The sequence below is a fragment of the Pleurodeles waltl genome, chromosome 3_1 (genome assembly GCF_031143425.1).
Source record: "Pleurodeles waltl isolate 20211129_DDA chromosome 3_1, aPleWal1.hap1.20221129, whole genome shotgun sequence".
NCBI classification, from domain to species: domain Eukaryota; kingdom Metazoa; phylum Chordata; class Amphibia; order Caudata; family Salamandridae; genus Pleurodeles; species Pleurodeles waltl.
Window position 1 is genome coordinate 955086575 of NC_090440.1, and position 22685 is coordinate 955109259.

A 22685-nucleotide genomic window follows, 5' to 3' on the forward strand; every position below is an offset into this window, starting at 1 on the left:
CCTTGTTCCACTCACTCTGGGAGTTTATATTCTGCACCATTTCCAATTGTAAAAGTTATGTTGTCACAATGTCTGCAGCTCACGTCACTTATGACCTTGGTAACACTCCTTTCACGGTCCGCTCTACCCTCATTATTTGCCTCTGGTTTCAAGTGAGTGACGGATCCTTTGCCCTCATTCACTTGAATACCTCACCACATAATGAATCCCTTTCACCATTCGTGGAAATCAAGAACCTTTTGTTTCCATAAATTGTTTGTCTAGTAGCCACTACTTCAATAGTAACTATTGCCTCGAGAGCCCAAGGGCTACAGTGACCCTGCCCAGAAAGGCCCAACCCATCGGCTGTCATCATACTACTCCACAGTACTCTGTCACTCTCCCAGAAACCGCTGCACGTTACAGCCTGCGAGATTACACACTTCATTTATGCACCTCTAGGCGTTTTCTGTTGAACACTCAACCGTTTAATGCAGCACATTTTGTTGTGTAGTTCTCATCCACGGGAACCCCTGCTTCATTTAACATAAGAGGATTTTAAAAACTGGCTCCCCATTTTTTTTTTTTTTTTAAGACGTGAGCGTATACATAAGGTTTAGAAACCTCTGTGCACTCATCTGGAATTGTAAAATACCACATTTTGCAGAGTAGTTGTGTGCTATCTTACTTCACATACTATGATTTCGGAAAAGTGTAAAGCATTCCAATGTCGACATGATGTAGTCCACGTTACATAAAACCTCAAATAAATAAATGACCATGACCCCTGCCAATCTCAATACATTGATAACCCTTTGTTGTGTGTGCTTATGCGTGGGGTAGAATGTTGAGGCTGGTGACACGAGGAGATTCTAGTGAGTCTATGACATGCGGAGTTTTCGTGTGTCAGTTGAGCCTCGTTGTGTTCCTAGACGGACCTGTTCCCTTGTACTTCTGTTCTTAAATAAAGAAAAGGTTAATTTACCTACCTGCTCCTGTGCGTTCATCGAGTCGCAGTCACTTCAATTTGGCGACGAGGAGCTTAATGGTGTAGCAGTCTACCGTATGAGCGGTATTTCGTGGACTGCGGCCGGCGCACACCAGCGGAGACAATCTACGTTGCCAGCGGTATCCTGCTACCGAGGTGATTACCTTTTTTTTTTTATATATATATATATAAAAAAAAAAAAAAAAACTGTGGACTCCTGGCGTTTAGGAGATATCTTGAACTTGGTTCCTTGTGGAGTGGTTATACGCGCACGCGCTGTTCAGGCGGAAACGTGCGAGCGGAAACAGTTAAGCTCCCTGCACTCACGGACGCACACGCGTCACCTTGACATCAGGGACGCTGAATTACGGAAGGAGCTTCCAGCATTCATCGACATGCATGAGTCACCTTAACAACGGGGACGCTTTATTCTGTTTTTTTCTTTTCTTCTCTTCACTGTGACGAGCATCGCGTCACCTTGACGACTGGGACGCTTTCGTCTGTATTTGACAACGCCTATTACCTGGCAATTACTATCAATTGGAAACAGGTCCGGAGTAAATTGAATATTAAGGTAATCACTGGTAAGCTACACAGAAGTTGTATATTTTCGCTGGAACTGTGCACTGGGGTGTGGTGCAGTATGGCACAACCAACTTTCGTTGGGACCTATTGGATTGAAGACATACAATAAAATGCCAAAATGTCCTGTGAGTGGGGATATATGTGTTTTTAGTGCAGCAATGCAAGACCTTGATAAATACTTTGCACCTAAAGTTTGCGTTGGAATTGTTAGATATAAGTTTTTTCAAAGGAAACAAGAGAAAGGAGAGCCCGTGGATGACTATGTTGCGGACTTAAAGAAATTAGCTCTTGACTGCAAGTTCGGCGCAATCCATGATGACCTAGTATGGGATCAATTAGTTATGCATTGTAACAATCAATCCATTCAAGAAAGATTATGGATAAATGGCGATTCCCCACTTGAGGATATCTTAGTTATAGTACGAAAGGCAGAAATTTCTGAAAGGTATGCTTCTGAGTTGAAGTCAACAGAGAAAAGTGCTGATCACGTTTATAAGGTGGTGAATCGAAAATTTGTGAAGGAGCAGAAAACTACGCAAAGTGGGGATGGTGAGCGAAGGTGTTACAGATGTGATAGCAAGGAACATCTGGCGTACGCTAAAACATGCCCAGCTTTAAAACTTAAATGTAGTAAATGTGATATTGTGGGCCACTTTGTGAGGGTGTGCAGGAATGAAAGGAAGATGGTTAAATGCATATACGAAGGCAGTGACCAAACAGGAAGTGATATCGAAGAAAAGAATGTTGAGTCCAGAGGAATTGTGGAGGATGGAAATTTTGTTTTGAATATACCTGAAGAGAATACCAAAGGGAAACCAATGTGTGAAATGGAAATTGGTGGTATTCCTATTACAATGTATGCGGACTCTGGTTCACCATTCACCATAATCAATGAGAAGGTGTGGAACAAAACATTTGTGGATAAAATCGGCACACATTTATTGCAACCAGATATTCAACCTGAAAGTTATAGTGGGGAAAAAATGTAACTTATTAGGTTTCAGGTAGCTTTTATTTTCATTCAAAAACAGATGTACCAGAGGGAAGCTGTATGTGTCGAAAAGAGGACCATCAGTACTTGGTTGGAAAGATCAAGGACAGTTACAAATGATTTTGGATCCGAACGGCAAGGAAAAAAAGTGATAGTGGTGGGTGAAGGGCATTCCTTGGCCATGGAAATAGAAAGAAAATTTCCTAAAGTTTTTGATAAACAACTGGGAAAACTAATAGGTTTTGAACACGAGATCGTACTAAAAAAAAGTGCTGTACCAAAAGTCCACAAGGTGATATCTGTACCTATAATGATAAGCGATGAGGTTTCAAAGGAGTTGGGGAAATTGATGTTGATGGATGTCATTGAACCGATAGAAAGTCCATAAGAGGATGCCGTTTGGACTAGCGTCAGCTGCTGCTGTTTTTCAACGTTTAATGTATAAGTTGTTTGGAAAGTCCAAGGGGGTGATGTGTTTTCAGGATGACATTTTGGTGTTTGGGGAAGATAGGAATGTACATGATGGAAGGTTGCGACATGTATTGGAGGTGTTGGAAAACAAAGGTTTAACTGTAGAATTAAGCAAGTGCAAATTTGCTGAGAAAAGTGTGGAGTATTTGGGACATGAGATCAGTGGAGAGGGGGGTAAAACCTAAGGCGTCATTGGTTGGTGCTATTGTTAACGCACCAACTCCTACAACCAAGGATGATGTAAGGTCATTCTTGGGAATGGCAGGATTTTGCGCGACATTTATCTTGAATTTCACAGAAAAGGTTTATAACTTAAGACTTCTACTTAAGAGAAATACACGGTTTGTGTGGAATGATGTGTGTGAACAAGAGTTTGTAAAAATTAAAACGGATTTCAGCTAAGTAGCCAATTTAGAGAGCTTTGACCCGGAATTAGACACTTTTAGAACTACAGATGCTAGTAACAAAGGACTTGGTGCAGTTTTATCTCAGGGAGACAGGAATGGAAGGGATAGGATCATTTTGTTTGCTTCCAGATCTTTGTCACCATCTGATGAGAGGTATTCTGTCATTGAAAAAGAGGCCTTAGCTTGTGCTTGGGCATTGGAACATTTCCGTGCATTTGTGTGGGGTAAGAATATAATGATTCAATGTGATCATAAACCTTTGATCAAGTTACTCACTTGTGAAGGTAGAACAATGTAATGGCTGATTGTTTGTCTAGATTGCCAAGTCCGTTAGAAAGGTGTGTGGATGATCCGTGGAGTGAATTCGGTATTGCTCTTATACATGAGTCTGGTAAACCTGGTCTGAATAAAGATTTTTGGGGAAAAGAAATGGATGGGGATGCTGTATTGCAAACTGTTGCGAAGTATGTTTTAGAAGGGTGGCCTAAGAAGGACCAGCTGACAGAGTCTTGTAAGTACTTTTGGGAAGTTAGATCTGAGCTTTCTGTATTTGAGGATGTTATTCTGAGGGGAGATAAAATCGTTCCTCTGTGTGGTGTGAGGGAAGCGATTTTTGAATTGTGTCACGAAGGCCATTTTGGCATTGTCAGGGCCAAATCTGTAGTTAAGGATTTATTTTGGTGGCCGGGTGTGGACAAGGCAGTGGAAAGATTCATTAGATCTTGTAAAGTGTGTTCCTCAGCTGATAAGAGTTTGTGTACACGGAGACCATCTACAGAGCAAATGCTTTTACCCAAGCAACCATGGGAGTGTGTTGCTGTGGATTTGTTTGGACCAGTTGGCAATGCACATGAGTATGTGATTGTACTAATTGACTTGTATTCTACATGGCCGGTGTAAGGAAATGCCTCCTTGGCATGGTTGCCCCCTGACTTTTTGCCTTTGCTGATGCTATGTTTACAATTGAAAGTGTGCTGAGGCCTGCTAACCAGGCCCCAGCACCAGTGTTCTTTCCCTAACCTGTACTTTTGTATCCACAATTGGCAGACCCTGGCATCCAGATAAGTCCCTTGTAACTGGTACTTCTAGTACCAAGGGCCCTGATGCCAAGGAAGGTCTCTAAGGGCTGCAGCATGTCTTATGCCACCCTGGAGACCTCTCACTCAGCACCGACACCCTGCTTGCCAGCTTGTGTGTGCTAGTGAGGACAAAACGAGTAAGTCGACATGGCACTCCCCTCAGGGTGCCATGCCAGCCTCTCACTGCCTATGCAGTATAGGTAAGACACCCCTCTAGCAGGCCTTACAGCCCTAAGGCAGGGTGCACTATACCATGGGTGAGGGTACCAGTGCATGAGCATGGTACCCCTACAGTGTCTAAACAAAACCTTAGACATTGTAAGTGCAGGGTAGCCATAAGAGTATATGGTCTGGGAGTCTGTCAAACACGAACTCCACAGCACCATAATGGCTACACTGAAAACTGGGAAGTTTGGTATCAAACTTCTCAGCACAATAAATGCACACTGATGCCAGTGTACATGTTATTGAAAAATACACCACAGAGGGCACCTTAGAGGTGCCCCCTGAAACTTAACCGACTATCTGTGTAGGCTGACTAGTTTTAGCAGCCTGCCACAAACCGAGACATGTTGCTGGCCCCATGGGGAGAGTGCCTTTGTCACTCTGAGGCCAGTAACAAAGCCTGCACTGGGTGGAGATGCTAACACCTCTCCCAGGCAGGAATTGTCACACCTGGCGGTGAGCCTCAAAGGCTCACCTCCTTTGTGCCAACCCAGCAGGACACTCCAGCTAGTGGAGTTGCCCGCCCCCTCCGGCCAGGCCCCACTTTTGGCGGCAAGGCCGGAGAAAATAATGAGAAAAACAAGGAGGAGTCACTGGCCAGTCAGGACAGCCCCTAAGGTGTCCTGAGCTGAAGTGACTCTAACTTTTAGAAATCCTCCATCTTGCAGATGGAGGATTCCCCCAATAGGGTTAGGATTGTGACCCCCTCCCCTTGGGAGGAGGCACAAAGAGGGTGTACCCACCCTCAGGGCTAGTAGCCATTGGCTACTAACCCCCCAGACCTAAACACGCCCTTAAATTTAGTATTTAAGGGCTACCCTGAACCCTAGAAAATTAGATTCCTGCAACTACAAGAAGAAGGACTGCCTAGCTGAAAACCCCTGCAGAGGAAGACCAGAAGACGACTACTGCCTTGGCTCCAGAAACTCACCGGCCTGTCTCCTGCCTTCCAAAGATCCTGCTCCAGCGACGCCTTCCAAAGGGACCAGCGACCTCGACATCCTCTGAGGACTGCCCCTGCTTCGAAAAGACAAGAAACTCCCGAGGACAGCGGACCTGCTCCAAGAAAGGCTGCAACTTTGTTTCCAGCAGCTTTAAAGAACCCTGCAAGCTCCCCGCAAAAGGCGTGAGACTTGCAACACTGCACCCGGCGACCCCGACTCGGCTGGTGGCGATCCAACACCTCAGGAGGGACCCCAGGACTACTCTAAGACTGTGAGTACAAAAACCTGTCCCCCCTGAGCCCCCACAGCGCCGCCTGCAGAGGGAATCCCGAGGCTTCCCCTGACCGCGACTCTTTGAATCCTAAGTCCCGACACCTGGGAGAGACCCTGCACCCGCAGCCCCCAGGACCCGAAGGACCGGACTTTCACTGGAGGAGTGACCCCCAGGAGTCCCTCTCCCTTGACCAAGTGGAGGTTTCCCCGAGGAACCCCCCCCTTGCCTGCCTGCAGCGCTGAAGAGATCCCTAGATCTCCCATTGACTTCCATTACAAACCCGACGCTTGTTTCTACACTGCACCCGGCCGCCCCCGCGCTGCTGAGGGTGAAATTCCTCTGTGGGCTTGTGTCCCCCCCGGTGCCCTACAAAACCCCCCTGGTCTGCCCTCCGAAGACGCGGGTACTTACCTGCAAGCAGACCGGAACCGGGGCACCCCCTTCTCTCCATTCTAGCCTATGTGTTTTGGGCACCACTTTGAACTCTGCACCTGACCGGCCCTGAGCTGCTGGTGTGGTGACTTTGGGGTTGCTCTGAACCCCCAACGGTGGGCTACCTTGGACCAAGAACTGAACCCTGTAAGTGTCTTACTTACCTGGTAAAACTAACAAATACTTACCTCCCCTAGGAACTGTGAAAATTGCACTAAGTGTCCACTTTTAAAACAGCTATTTGTGAATAACTTGAAAAGTATACATGCAATTTTTATGATTTGAAGTTCCTAAAGTACTTACCTGCAATACCTTTCGAATGAGCTATTACATGTAGAATTTGAACCTGTGGTTCTTAAAATAAACTAAGAAAAGATATTTTTCTATATAAAAACCTATTGGCTGGATTTGTCTCTGAGTGTGTGTACCTCATTTATTGTCTATGTGTATGTACAACAAATGCTTAACACTACTCCTTGGATAAGCCTTCTGCTCGACCACACTACCACAAAATAGAGCATTAGTATTATCTATTTTTACCACTATTTTACCTCTAAGGGGAACCCTTGGACTCTGTGCATGCTATTCCTTACTTTGAAATAGCACATACAGAGCCAACTTCCTACATTGGTGGATCAGCGGTGGGGTACAAGACTTTGCATTTGCTGGACTACTCAGCCAATACCTGATCACACGACAAATTCCAAAATTGTCATTAGAAATTGATTTTTGCAATTTGAAAAGTTTTCTAAATTCTTAAAAGACCTGCTAGGGCCTTGTGTTAGATCCTGTTTAGCATTTCTTTTAGAGTTTAAAAGTTTGTTAAAAGTTTGAATTAGATTCTAGAACCAGTTTTAGTTTCTTAAAAAGTATTCCGACTTTTAGAAGCATAATGTCTAGCACAGATGTGAATGTGGTGGAACTCGACACCACACCTTACCTCCATCTACAGATGAGAGAGCTAAGGTCACTCTGTAAACTAAAGAAAATAGCAATGGGCCCCAAACCTACCAAAGTACAGCTCCAGGAGCTTTTGGCAGAGTTTGAAAAGGCCAACCCCTCTGAGGATGGCAACTCAGAGGATGAAGATAGTGACTTGGAGGGAAATTCCCCCCCTCCAGTCCTACTTAGGGAGAGCAGGGCTTCTCAAGCCCTGACTCCACAAATAATAGTCAGAGATGCTGGTTCCCTCACAGGAGGGACCAACAACTCTGAAATCACTGAGGATAACTCCAGTGAAGAGGACATCCAGTTAGCCAGGATGGCCAAAAGATTGGCTTTGGAAAGACAGATCCTAGCCATAGAGAGGGAAAGACAAGAGATGGGCCTAGGACCCATCAATGGTGGCAGCAACATAAATAGGGTCAGAGATTCTCCTGACATGTTGAAAATCCCCAAAGGGATTGTAACTAAATATGAAGATGGTGATGACATCACCAAATGGTTCACAGCTTTTGAGAGGGCTTGTGTAACCAGAAAAGTGAACAGATCTCACTGGGGTGCTCTCCTTTGGGAAATGTTCACAGGAAAGTGTAGGGATAGACTCCTCACACTCTCTGGACAAGATGCAGAATCTTATGACCTCATGAAGGGTACCCTGATTGAGGGCTTTGGATTCTCCACTGAGGAGTACAGGATTAGGTTCAGGGGGGCTCAAAAATCCTCGAGCCAGACCTGGGTTGACTTTGTTGACTACTCAGTGAAAACACTAGATGGTTGGATTCAAGGCAGTGGTGTAAGTAATTATGATGGGCTGTACAATTTATTTGTGAAAGAACACCTGTTAAGTAATTGTTTCAATGATAAACTGCATCAGCATCTGGTAGACCTAGGACCAATTTCTCCCCAAGAATTGGGAAAGAAGGCGGACCATTGGGTCAAGACAAGGGTGTCCAAGACTTCAACAGGGGGTGACCAAAAGAAAGGGGTCACAAAGACTCCCCAGCAGAAGGGTGATGAGACAACCAAAACTAAAAATAGTAAAGAGTCTTCTACAGGCCCCCAAAAACCTGCACAGGAGGGTGGGCCCAGAGCCTCTTCACAAAACAATGGGTACAAGGGTAAAAACTTTGATCCCAAAAAGGCCTGGTGTCATAGCTGTAAACAGCATGGACACCAAACTGGAGACAAGGCCTGTCCCAAGAAGGGTTCCACTCCAAACTCCCATCCAGGTAACACTGGTATGGCTAGTCTCCAAGTGGGATCAACAGTGTGCCCAGAGCAAATCAGGGTTCACACTGAAGCTACTCTAGTTTCTGAGGGTGGGGTGGATTTAGCCACACTAGCTGTCTGGCCGCCTAACATGCAAAAATACAGACAGCAACTCTTAATTAATGGGACTAGAATAGAGGGCCTGAGGGATACAGGTGCCAGTGTCACCATGGTGACAGAGAAACTGGTTTCCCCTGGCCAATACCTGACTGGAAAAACTTACACAGTCACCAACGCTGACAATCAGAGAAAAGTACATCCCATGGCAATGGTTACTTTAGAATGGGGAGGGGTCAATGGCCTGAAACAGGTGGTGGTCTCCTCAAATATCCCAGTGGACTGTCTGCTTGGAAATGACCTGGAGTCCTCAGCATGGGCTGAGGTAGAGCTAAAAACCCATGCAGCAATGCTGGGTATCCCTGAACTGGTGTGTGTGAAAACAAGAGCACAATGCAAGGCACAGGGTGAAAAAGTAGAGCTGGAGTCTGGAAAAATGGCCCAGCCTACCAAGAGAACAGGAAAGTCAGTTGGGAAGCCAACTGCAACACAGCAAAAGAAAGGGAACCTCTCTTCTCAGGAAGAAGTTCTGCCCTCTGAGGGAACTGAGCCTTTGGAGCTTGAACCTTATCAGGTTGAGCTCTTAGGCCCAGGGGGACCCTCCAGGGAAGAGCTGTGTAAGGGACAAGAAACCTGTCCCTCTCTTGAAGGCCTTAGGCAGCAAGCTGCTGAAGAGTCCAAAGGCAAGAAAAATGGAACACATAGGGTCTATTGGGAAGATGGGCTCCTGTACACTGAGGCCAGAGACCCCAAACCTGGTGCCACTAGGAGAGTGGTAGTGCCTCAGCTGTTCAGAGAGTTCATCCTAACATTGGCCCATGACATTCCCCTTGCTGGACATTTGGGACAAACCAAGACGTGGGAGAGGTTAGTCAACCACTTCTACTGGCCCAATATGTCCAACATGGTTAAGGAGTTTTGCCTCTCCTGCCCCACCTGTCAAGCCAGTGGTAAGACAGGTGGGCATCCAAAGGCCCCCCTCATTCCACTTCCAGTGGTGGGGGTGCCCTTTGAAAGAGTGGGTGTGGACATAGTTGGTCCACTGGAACCTCCCACAGCCTCAGGGAATATGTATATCCTGGTAGTAGTGGATCATGCTACCAGGTATCCTGAAGCTATTCCCCTTAGGTCGACTACTGCCCCTGCAGTAGCCAAGGCCCTCATTGGTATCTTTACCAGAGTGGGTTTCCCTAAGGAGGTGGTGTCTGACAGAGGTACCAACTTCATGTCAGCATACCTAAAGCACATGTGGAATGAGTGTGGAGTGACTTATAAATTCACTACACCTTACCATCCACAAACTAATGGCTTAGTTGAGAGATTCAACAAGACATTAAAGGGCATGATCATGGGGCTCCCAGAAAAACTCAAAAGGAGATGGGATGTCCTCCTGCCATGTCTGCTTTTCGCTTACAGGGAGGTACCACAGAAGGGAGTAGGGTTCTCACCCTTTGAACTTCTGTTTGGTCATCCTGTAAGGGGACCACTTGCTCTTGTTAAAGAAGGCTGGGAGAGACCTCTCCATGAGCCAAAACAAGACATAGTGGACTATGTACTTGGCCTTCGCTCTAGAATGGCAGAGTACATGGAAAAGGCAACCAAAAACCTTGAGGCCAGCCAACAGCTCCAGAAGTTTTGGTATGACCAAAAGGCTGCACTGGTTGAGTTCCAACCAGGGCAGAAAGTCTGGGTTCTGGAGCCTGTGGCTCCCAGGGCACTCCAGGACAAATGGAGTGGCCCTTACCCAGTGCTAGAGAGGAAGAGTCAGGTCACCTACCTGGTGGACCTGGGCACAAGCAGGAGCCCCAAGAGGGTGATCCATGTGAACCGCCTTAAGCTCTTCCATGACAGGGCTGATGTGAATCTGTTAATGGTAACAGATGAGGATCAGGAGGCAGAGAGTGAACCTCTCCCTGATCTTCTGTCATCCGACCCAAAAGATGGCACAGTAGATGGAGTGATCTACTCAGACACCCTCTCTGGCCAACAGCAAGCTGATTGTAGGAGAGTCCTACAACAGTTTCCTGAGCTGTTCTCCCTAACCCCTGGTCAGACACACCTGTGTACCCATGATGTGGACACAGGAGACAGCATGCCTGTCAAGAACAAAATCTTCAGACAGTCTGACCATGTTAAGGAAAGCATCAAGGTGGAAGTCCACAAGATGCTGGAATTGGGAGTGATTGAGCGCTCTGACAGCCCCTGGGCTAGCCCAGTGGTCTTAGTCCCCAAACCCCACACCAAAGATGGAAAGAAAGAGATGAGGTTTTGTGTGGACTACAGAGGGCTCAACTCTGTCACCAAGACAGATGCCCATCCAATTCCAAGAGCTGATGAGCTCATTGATAAGTTAGGTGCTGCCAAATTTCTAAGTACCTTTGACTTGACAGCAGGGTACTGGCAAATAAAAATGGCACCTGGAGCAAAAGAAAAGACAGCATTCTCCACACCTGATGGGCATTATCAGTTTACTGTTATGCCCTTTGGTTTAAAGAATGCCCCTGCCACCTTCCAAAGGTTGGTGAATCAAGTCCTTGCTGGCTTGGAGTCCTTTAGCACAGCTTATCTTGATGATATTGCTGTCTTTAGCTCCACCTGGCAGGATCACCTGGTCCACCTGAGGAAGGTTTTGAAGGCTCTGCAATCTGCAGGCCTCTCTATCAAGGCATCCAAATGCCAGATAGGGCAGGGAACTGTGGTTTACTTGGGCCACCTTGTAGGTGGAGGCCAAGTTCAGCCACTTCAACCCAAGATCCAGACTATTCTGGACTGGGTAGCTCCAAAAACCCAGACTCAAGTCAGGGCATTCCTTGGCTTGACTGGGTATTACAGGAGGTTTGTGAAGGGATATGGATCCATTGTGACAGCCCTCACTGAACTCACCTCCAAGAAAATGCCCAAGAAAGTGAACTGGACTGTGGAATGCCAACAGGCCTTTGACACCCTGAAACAGGCAATGTGCTCAGCACCAGTTCTCAAAGCTCCAGATTATTCTAAGCAGTTCATTGTGCAGACTGATGCCTCTGAACATGGGATAGGGGCAGTTTTGTCCCAAACAAATGATGATGGCCTTGACCAGCCTGTTGCTTTCATTAGCAGGAGGTTACTCCCCAGGGAGCAGCGTTGGAGTGCCATTGAGAGGGAGGCCTTTGCTGTGGTTTGGTCCCTGAAGAAGCTGAGACCATACCTCTTTGGGACTCACTTCCTAGTTCAAACTGACCACAGACCTCTCAAATGGCTGATGCAAATGAAAGGTGAAAATCCTAAACTGTTGAGGTGGTCCATCTCCCTACAGGGAATGGACTTTATAGTGGAACACAGACCTGGGACTGCCCATGCCAATGCAGATGGCCTTTCCAGGTTCTTCCACTTAGAAAATGAAGACTCTCTTGGGAAAGGTTAGTCTCATCCTCTTTCGTTTGGGGGGGGGGTTGTGTAAGGAAATGCCTCCTTGGCATGGTTGCCCCCTGACTTTTTGCCTTTGCTGATGCTATGTTTACAATTGAAAGTGTGCTGAGGCCTGCTAACCAGGCCCCAGCACCAGTGTTCTTTCCCTAACCTGTACTTTTGTATCCACAATTGGCAGACCCTGGCATCCAGATAAGTCCCTTGTAACTGGTACTTCTAGTACCAAGGGCCCTGATGCCAAGGAAGGTCTCTAAGGGCTGCAGCATGTCTTATGCCACCCTGGAGACCTCTCACTCAGCACCGACACCCTGCTTGCCAGCTTGTGTGTGCTAGTGAGGACAAAACGAGTAAGTCGACATGGCACTCCCCTCAGGGTGCCATGCCAGCCTCTCACTGCCTATGCAGTATAGGTAAGACACCCCTCTAGCAGGCCTTACAGCCCTAAGGCAGGGTGCACTATACCATGGGTGAGGGTACCAGTGCATGAGCATGGTACCCCTACAGTGTCTAAACAAAACCTTAGACATTGTAAGTGCAGGGTAGCCATAAGAGTATATGGTCTGGGAGTCTGTCAAACACGAACTCCACAGCACCATAATGGCTACACTGAAAACTGGGAAGTTTGGTATCAAACTTCTCAGCACAATAAATGCACACTGATGCCAGTGTACATGTTATTGAAAAATACACCACAGAGGGCACCTTAGAGGTGCCCCCTGAAACTTAACCGACTATCTGTGTAGGCTGACTAGTTTTAGCAGCCTGCCACAAACCGAGACATGTTGCTGGCCCCATGGGGAGAGTGCCTTTGTCACTCTGAGGCCAGTAACAAAGCCTGCACTGGGTGGAGATGCTAACACCTCTCCCAGGCAGGAATTGTCACACCTGGCGGTGAGCCTCAAAGGCTCACCTCCTTTGTGCCAACCCAGCAGGACACTCCAGCTAGTGGAGTTGCCCGCCCCCTCCGGCCAGGCCCCACTTTTGGCGGCAAGGCCGGAGAAAATAATGAGAAAAACAAGGAGGAGTCACTGGCCAGTCAGGACAGCCCCTAAGGTGTCCTGAGCTGAAGTGACTCTAACTTTTAGAAATCCTCCATCTTGCAGATGGAGGATTCCCCCAATAGGGTTAGGATTGTGACCCCCTCCCCTTGGGAGGAGGCACAAAGAGGGTGTACCCACCCTCAGGGCTAGTAGCCATTGGCTACTAACCCCCCAGACCTAAACACGCCCTTAAATTTAGTATTTAAGGGCTACCCTGAACCCTAGAAAATTAGATTCCTGCAACTACAAGAAGAAGGACTGCCTAGCTGAAAACCCCTGCAGAGGAAGACCAGAAGACGACTACTGCCTTGGCTCCAGAAACTCACCGGCCTGTCTCCTGCCTTCCAAAGATCCTGCTCCAGCGACGCCTTCCAAAGGGACCAGCGACCTCGACATCCTCTGAGGACTGCCCCTGCTTCGAAAAGACAAGAAACTCCCGAGGACAGCGGACCTGCTCCAAGAAAGGCTGCAACTTTGTTTCCAGCAGCTTTAAAGAACCCTGCAAGCTCCCCGCAAAAGGCGTGAGACTTGCAACACTGCACCCGGCGACCCCGACTCGGCTGGTGGCGATCCAACACCTCAGGAGGGACCCCAGGACTACTCTAAGACTGTGAGTACAAAAACCTGTCCCCCCTGAGCCCCCACAGCGCCGCCTGCAGAGGGAATCCCGAGGCTTCCCCTGACCGCGACTCTTTGAATCCTAAGTCCCGACACCTGGGAGAGACCCTGCACCCGCAGCCCCCAGGACCCGAAGGACCGGACTTTCACTGGAGGAGTGACCCCCAGGAGTCCCTCTCCCTTGACCAAGTGGAGGTTTCCCCGAGGAACCCCCCCCTTGCCTGCCTGCAGCGCTGAAGAGATCCCTAGATCTCCCATTGACTTCCATTACAAACCCGACGCTTGTTTCTACACTGCACCCGGCCGCCCCCGCGCTGCTGAGGGTGAAATTCCTCTGTGGGCTTGTGTCCCCCCCGGTGCCCTACAAAACCCCCCTGGTCTGCCCTCCGAAGACGCGGGTACTTACCTGCAAGCAGACCGGAACCGGGGCACCCCCTTCTCTCCATTCTAGCCTATGTGTTTTGGGCACCACTTTGAACTCTGCACCTGACCGGCCCTGAGCTGCTGGTGTGGTGACTTTGGGGTTGCTCTGAACCCCCAACGGTGGGCTACCTTGGACCAAGAACTGAACCCTGTAAGTGTCTTACTTACCTGGTAAAACTAACAAATACTTACCTCCCCTAGGAACTGTGAAAATTGCACTAAGTGTCCACTTTTAAAACAGCTATTTGTGAATAACTTGAAAAGTATACATGCAATTTTTATGATTTGAAGTTCCTAAAGTACTTACCTGCAATACCTTTCGAATGAGCTATTACATGTAGAATTTGAACCTGTGGTTCTTAAAATAAACTAAGAAAAGATATTTTTCTATATAAAAACCTATTGGCTGGATTTGTCTCTGAGTGTGTGTACCTCATTTATTGTCTATGTGTATGTACAACAAATGCTTAACACTACTCCTTGGATAAGCCTTCTGCTCGACCACACTACCACAAAATAGAGCATTAGTATTATCTATTTTTACCACTATTTTACCTCTAAGGGGAACCCTTGGACTCTGTGCATGCTATTCCTTACTTTGAAATAGCACATACAGAGCCAACTTCCTACAGCCGGAAATTGGAATAGTAGAAAGGGCTGACACTACTACAGTTTTGGAATTCTTGGACAGAGCGTTTTTGTCCGAAGGTATCCCAGCAAAATTGTTGAGTGACAATGGTGTGCAATTTGTTTCTGATGCTGGAAGGAAGTATTTTGAGAGAGTGGGGATCAAGTATAAAACAACATCTCTGTATAATCCCAGTGGTAATGGCGCTGTAGAAAGATTCAATAGAGTCATCAAGGGTGTTATTCAGGGAGCTATGGAAAAGTGTGTGGATTGGCATACTGCTGTTTTCAAGGCGATATGGGCATATAGAATCACTGAGAACGGTGCGACAGGATTAAGTCCTTTTTTTATAATGAGAGGAAGAAATCCTAGGAGTAAACATAACCCTGCTTGGTTAGTGGATACTGGAATTAGACACTGGTCTATGGAGTTGGTGAAGGATTGTTTATACAGGTCACAAGCAAAAACTAGATTCTATTATGATAAACTTCATAATGTGAAGCCGGTCAAGATTAATGTGGGTGACTGGGTTTGTGTTAAGAAGCCTTATAGGGTTAGGAAGGGTGAGAGTCAGTATTTTAGACCCGAGCAGGTGATGGAAGTGTTACATAATGCTGTCAGATTGAGTGATGGTAGAGTTTGGAATCTTAAATGTGTTGCTTTGCTTAACAATGGGCAGAATCTTATGTGTAGTTATGAGGATATGGACGGAACGGTGGATGGGAGAGAAACTGCTGATTGGTTAGAGGATGAGGTGGATGGACATCGAGTGTCAGGGGAGGATTGTTTTCCTAATCTTGATTGGGGTAATGTTGTTGATGATCGTGAGGTTGGTGTTAATGAGTGGGAAAGAGGTGAGAGGCAAGTATCAGATCATAAGATGGGACCTTCAGAGGGTGTGTTGCGTGAAGGAAAGAGGAAGGTGATACCTCCTTGTTGGTTGAAAGATTTTGTGTTGGGCTATATAGAAGATACTCAGGATACCTAGTGGGTGGTTGGTCGTACATGGGTTGTGTGTGTGTTTTCCATTAATATTATCGCACATGTTGTGTGTGTGGTTTTCCATCAATATTAGCTGTTTTATTTTTTATTTAGAATAAAGGGGGGGGGGTGCTTATGCTTGGGGTAGAGTGTTGAGGCTGGTGACACAGGAGATTCTAGTGCGCTTATGACATGCGGAGTCTTCCCATGTCAGTTGAGCCTCGGTGTGTTCCTAGACGGACATGTTTCCTTGTACTTCTGTTATTAAGTAAAGAAGAGGTTAATTTACCTACCTGTTCCTGTGCGTTCATCAAGTCACAGTCACTTCACCCTTACCTCCTTCGTTGTACGTTGTGACCATCCTGCTCTCTCTCAAGCGAATGCACCACTACTTCAGTAGTAACTGTTGCTCTCAAATGCCGCGGCCACAACGATCCTGCCCAGAAAGTCTCAGCCCACTGGCTGATATACTGCTCCAAAGTACTCTGTTACCGTCCCAGAAACCGCTGTACATTACCGTCTGTGACCTTACAAACTTAGGCGTTTTTGCTTCCACACCTGAGAGCACATCTCCCCAGAACCCTCTGCCTCCTACTCTGATTCCGTTCCCCCAGGAATCTTTTGCCCTTTAACTACGTCCCTCCATACCCTTCAACCGCTTCGCCTCACTAGTGACCCCCTGCACCCTTAAGCCCGATTCTTGTCATCGGGGCTCCTGCTCTCTGATCTTGTTACAAGACTTTTATGGTCGGTTCCTCAGGCGGCTTGGAATGGTGCGAGATATAACAGATGGACACCTGACTCCATGTCACCAGGAATACGTTTTCCACTCTCGAACGTTTGGCCCTATCGGGTGCATTATTTTAAAGGCTACAACATCCAGAATGCATTTAGGTTGTCACATGACGCGCTAGACGGGAAAGTGTCCGTTCTGACATATATATTTACATGTATCCCTCCAACATGGGACCTTCAGTTCCTATGTCTGAACCTGTACTGTCTCTGTCAAGACTTCAACTATTCTGCTCCTCAGGGAGTCTGCGGGTGAACCCTCGCTCCACTCACTTGAAACTCTGCCTCTACAATCACAGAACCACAAGCGAGGCCTCTCGCTCTAGTCACTTGTTTCGTTGTGCTTTCGTCCAATTACTTGTTAACTCACTTGTAAAACAAATGCCCCTCACTGCCCTGACCTCACACTCAAGAATCTTCTTGTTGCTCCATGACCTACCTGAGACCGCTCCCGGTGGTTCTTCTGTTTGGACTTGAGCGCTTTTCTGAAGGACGACATTCTGCTGCAACACGCGAAGCACAAAAGGAAATGTATTACCAAGAATAAGACTTGCACTCTCCGTATTTAGTTCGAAGAAGCATGGACCTTTGCAAATCCCGGTGCCTACTGACGATGCGCGTTCCAAGCCTCGATCTGAATAAAGTTTGTAACAACTATGCCGCACAAGCAAAAATGAAACGGTCGTTTCCGGCTGCGCCATATTGGGCGTAGACGAACCTAGCATTTTTCTACTCATTCCATTCGAAAATGGAGTGGAACGTCTTGTTTTAGTTACACCCAAAATGATCTCGGTTTCTAGGATACCCAGAAGAAGAACGATTCCTTCTGTTGCTTTAATTCAACTAAACAGCTTAATTACCGAACACAAATACATCAGTTGTTGCAAATAGGTCGCAGTGGTGCCAACACGGGTCGCACAGACACAGTTAGTGAGTTGCTAGCTGCCACAGTGAGGGTGCTCATGCGTGACGCCCAGGGATTTAAGCGGGTTGCAAAAGTTGTGTGTGTAGGAAATAAAAGAGAAGCTGGGGGTGGTGTTGGGGGAATAGCGATAGCCTGCCACCTAATATTATAGCGCCTCTTTGACCTTTCTGTTAGTGCATACATTCACATCACTCATTACCAGATATATGCTTTAACAAGCCGGGCTATTGGCTTCGCCAATGCTTGTCAGCTGTAACTATACATGAGAAAACAAAAATATTGCTGTGAAAAATCAGTATAAAAATGTTCCAGTCCTGCAAATAAGAGACTGATTTAAACATTACTTAGGTCTGTGCAAATTGGTCTTTAAGGTGCTTCAGTCGCTCTTGTTTTCCCATAGGCACCACTTTCCTCTGCAGCACCTCTCTGAGACACTTGCACCCTTTTCCTCTCGCAGCGTCTGACTTTCTCTATCGGCATATTTCACACGTCACCTCTTTCCCCTTCCACACCTTCTTTTCACTCTCTCCTTCTGCATTTACATCCTTGCATCTCCTTCACTGCACCATCCCCACTCATTCACCTGTAAGCCCTTCATTTTTAGGGCCGAGTCTCCGTCGCATGCACTTGCGCATGCGTTTCGCTTGTTAGGGTCGAGCCTGCGTCTCATGGGCTTGGCATGCGTTTCACTTGCAAGACGCTTTAGTTAGAAAAGGGCTCGGAGCCCCGTCCATGTCATGTCAGTGTCTTTTTTATTGGTTTGTGGGCTTTCTTGTTAAAATCTGCTTGCTTTCATTAGTGGAAGGCATGCATACATCATGCCTTTTCCAGTGGTTAGCCCTCCTCGAGCGCAGCGACCAAGTACTGAAAAAATCAGAGGCTCGCTGTTTTCCGTCCTGTTTATGGACTACTTTTTATCTTTTTTCGCAGCGCGATCTCACTTGGCAGAAGTCGAGCGCTTTCCATGACATCGACCCTGTTACATAGTTAATTGCACTTTTGCCTGTTACGTAGATAATTGCACTTTTGACAATAGGTTTCACTACAAGTGAACTGTAGCAGCAGGATAGTGCTCTTTTTTTCAATTTAATTTTCAAGAAAAGTCTAATAGCTCTAACTCTGAGAAATGCGAGACCCGTTGCATTGCAAATGCTTGTTTTCCTTTCTCTCTGTAAATATTTGAACAGCTTTGTACCTCATTCACACACTTTTGCAGATACTCACAATTATAAAGTTGGAACTGTCAGCATTCCTCTTTGTGCTTTGCTGAGGGGCCGTGGATTGGATGAGTATGTATTCTGAACATGTTTATGACCCACTGACATGGCACTGGGAGAACCAAGCAGTGCTTTCAGGTTCGAATCCCAGAGGGTCCACTGAGCCTTTCATTCTTCTGAGGTCAATAAAATGAATACCATTGAGTTGGGTAACAATAAACATTTGTTATTCAGCGCAATGATACCCTTCTGTATAAGCATGCACTTTACAAATACACGTTATGTTAATGCTCTTCATAGCTCTTCAATTTGAGCTCGCACAGGCATCTACAGACTACCCAGTTCTCAGTACGCAAAATACAAGATTAACTTGCTGCATAAAAAAAACAAAAAACACTGAAAAACAGCATCCTGGAAAAGCAAATGCTCTTAGGGAAGTAGATTAAGCAAAGCATGTGAAAGGTAAACAGGACCTACTTCACTGACATGGACTACCTTAATGTTTTTTACGGTCACTGTTGAGATATTGTTGTCCCAAGCTCAATCAGTGTTTTTCCTTGTGCAGGGCATCAATAGGTCTGGTACGAAACAGTTTCAAGACAGTTTTTAATCATTGTTGAGTCTGAGACCCACAAGGGCCTGCCCCACATAAAACCCTGGTAGTACCTGTATTTAGAACTCCACCTACATCGGGCAAGACAATACAACTCAATACTGTACTTGAAGAGATGTTTCCACTGAGCAACCCTGTAGGAAGCTGGCCTGGTGTGTGATGAGCACCTATGGTGTTATCACCTTATACCAAGTCCAGGTGTCCCCTATTAGTGAGGTGTAGACAGTGCCTAGGAAGCAAGGGCTCTCTAGAGCAAGCTGTGGATGAGCAGCCAAGACTTCTCTAGGAGACATGCAAAGCTTATGCAATACCACTATAGTCACACAGCACTTACATACATGAAAGAACCACACAATGATAGAAAAATAAAGGTACTTTATTATAGTAACACAAATACTATATTACTGAATAGGCAATACTTCAACAGGATGTATGTAAGCACTCTATTATTTACACATTTGAAGTCAGTGATTATCATAGAAAGCAATAACAAATAGTAAAAACAATAGCAAATAATAAAAACAATAGCAAATAGTGACGGCCCCAGGAGGAGACCAAACCATACACTAAGTAAGTGGACTGTGAAAGAAGTCCCGCACCCAAGGAAGTGGAATCGGTAGAGGGGAGCTGGAGGAACTAGGAACCCTAAAATGTAAGTACCAGGGTGACCCCCTGCGACCAGGAGAGAAGAGGTAAGTACCTGGTTTTCCCCAAAACCAAGAGGAGGATGTAGAAAAAGACTGTGCAAGACCCAGACAAGACTGGAAGAAACCAAAGGTGGATCCTGACAGAAGAGGACCTGCAAAGGAAGGAGTCCAAGTCCAGTTCGCATTGGAATGTCCGGTTGAGTGAGGAGCCACTACCCACCCTTCTGTGGATGCAGGTCCAGGTCGATGGTGGATGAAGAAAGCAGTACAGCACAGGAGCAGAAGAGGAGTTCCAGAAGTGATGCAAGTGATGCCCCATGTCGGCGATCGTGATTCAGTCAGTCAGTGGTGCTGGAAAACCACCAACACGCCTTGGCAAATGCAAGAGTCAGAGAAGAAAGTTTTCCAAGGCTGAAGAGAACCACAAAGGCCCAGGGGACTTGACACAAGGAGGGGAGTCCGAGGTGACCCTCAGCAGCGTGGAGAGTCACAAGAAGAGGAGGCTGCCCCAACAGGCAACCCACGGGCAGCAGTCAGAGGAGTCAAAGTGAGGCCCACTCAGCATGCCTGGAGAAGTGTCCCACGTCGCTGGAGCAGCAGACAGGAGACTGTGTGTTACAGGAATAAGTGCTGGGGGCCAGGGCTACACGAAGCCTGATGCTCACTTTGAGGAGGAACAAACAAGCCTTGGTAGCTGCAAGAGTCGCTGTGCACAGGGGTACTGTCCTGCAAGGAAAGGCAAGGGGTTATCGTCTCCCAAGTTGTACAGCTGGTAGAGAGGACCAAGGGGACCACTCCAGACCACCACCTGTGATGTAGGACCCACACAGTTCCGGAAGAGAGAGGATCCACGCAGCTGGTTGTCGTTGCAGTTGGTGCCTGCAGATGCAGGGAAGTGACTCCTTCACTCCAAGGGAGATTCCTTCTTGCTTCTTGTGCAGGCTAAAGACTCGCCTCCCTCCGAGGATGCACAGCCAGGGAAATGTTCCAGTTGCTGGAAGGATCCGGAGAAACAATGTTGCAGAGTGTAGTTGTCGCTGGAGTTGCAGATTGTCTGTTTCTGGAGGGTCCAGTTGCAGTCTTGGTAGCCAGAAGATAAAGTAAACAATGCAGACGAGTCCTGCTGGAATCTTACACATCGAATCTGAGGGCCCACCCAAGATGGAGCCCCTAAATAGACCAGGAAGAGGGATTGGTCACCTAGCAGGGTGACCACATATCAGGAGGGGGCTGTGACATCACCTGCCTGACCTAGCCACTCAGATGCTCCCAGTGACCTCTGCCAACCTTGGATTCAGGATGGCAGAATCAAGTGGCTCCTGGAGAAGCTCGGGGCACCACCCCTGGGGTGGTGATGGACAAGGGAGTGGTCACTCCTCTTTTCATTGTCCAGCTTTGTGCCAGAGCAGAGACTGGGGGTCCCTGGACTGGTGCAAACCGGTTTATGCAAGGAGGGCACCAAATGTATACTTCAAAGCATACCAGTGGCTTGGGGATGCTACTCCTCCCAAGCCATATAACACCTATTTCCATTGGGAGAGGCTGTTGCCTCCCTCTCCCAAAGGAAATCTTTTGTTCTGTCTTCCTCTGCTTGAGCTGGTCAAGCAGCAGGAGATCAGAAACCTGTCTAGAGGGTGGCAGCAGCTCAGGCTGCCTGGAAAACCCTGAAAGACTGGTAGGAGCAATGCTGGGGTCCTCTAAGGAGCCTCCAGAGTGCATGGAATCATACAACTAGTACTGGCAACAGTATTGGGGTATGATTCCGACATGCTTGATACCAAACCTGCTCAGGTTCAGAGTTACCATTATGTAGCTGGACACAGGGACCAATGGGTAAAATGGCTTCCCGCACTTACGGGTAAAATGGGTAAAATGGCTTCCCGCACTTACGAAGTCCAGTGTAATGGAGCTGGAGTTCATAGGGGCACCTCTGCTCATGCAGGGGTGCCCTCACATACAGGTACCTGCACCCTGCCCTCTGGGCTAGAAGGGCCTACCATAGGGGTGACTTACAGTGACCTGGTCCAGTGACCTGTAGTGAAAGGGTGCATGCACCTTTTTTCACGCAGGCTGCAATGGCAGGCCTTGAGACACATTTTGCATGGGCTCCCATTGGTGGCACAATACATGCTGCAGCCCAAGGGGAACCCCTGGTGCCCCAATGTCCTGGGTTCCTGGGTACTATATACTTGGGACTTATATGGGGGCACCAGTATGCCAATTGTGGGGTGTGCTAAGTCCTAAGCAACCAAATTCAGAGGGAGATAGCACAGTCACTGGGCTTCTGGTTAGCTGGATCCCAGTAAATACAGTCAAAACACACTGACAGCAAGCAAGAAGTGGGGGTTACCATGCCAAGAAGAGGGTACTTTCCTACAACCCCACCCTCCTTGTTTTCTTTCTGTCCCTTGAACATAACTTTCCTCCCAGAACACAGAGTAAAAATCAAAACAATACAATAGCAAACAACAGTTATCTTACATCCGGAAGGTTAATCTTTGGTCATACAAAAAAATCTTGGTATCTCGGAGGTGGAGTGGGATTAGGCCTGAGAGCGTGTCTGTGTCTTGCCTACACTGATCTTCTGGTACAGGTTAGGGAACAACCTCTGAGCTTTGGGATTGCTCCTATAGAACTGATCCTGCTTAGCTATTGAGTATTGAGTTTACCTGTGTGTGACATTTCCATTTGTTGTTGCTTTATGTGTGATATATTAATACCTTTTTTGTGATATTTTAAGCTGCACTTCA

At 47.1% G+C, this 22685-nt stretch overlaps 1 protein-coding gene across 1 annotated transcript in view; it reads right to left on the bottom strand.

The window, feature by feature from the left end:
* UTP11 (UTP11 small subunit processome component) overlaps positions 1-17156 on the bottom strand; it is a 134935-nt gene extending 117779 nt beyond the window's left edge. The window contains exon 1 of the mRNA XM_069221313.1: positions 16973-17156. Within this exon, the coding sequence (XP_069077414.1) occupies positions 16973-17032 (60 nt within the window). The 5' untranslated portion in view covers positions 17033-17156. The remainder of the gene's footprint in view (positions 1-16972) is intronic.
* Positions 17157-22685: the final 5529 nt, after the last annotated feature.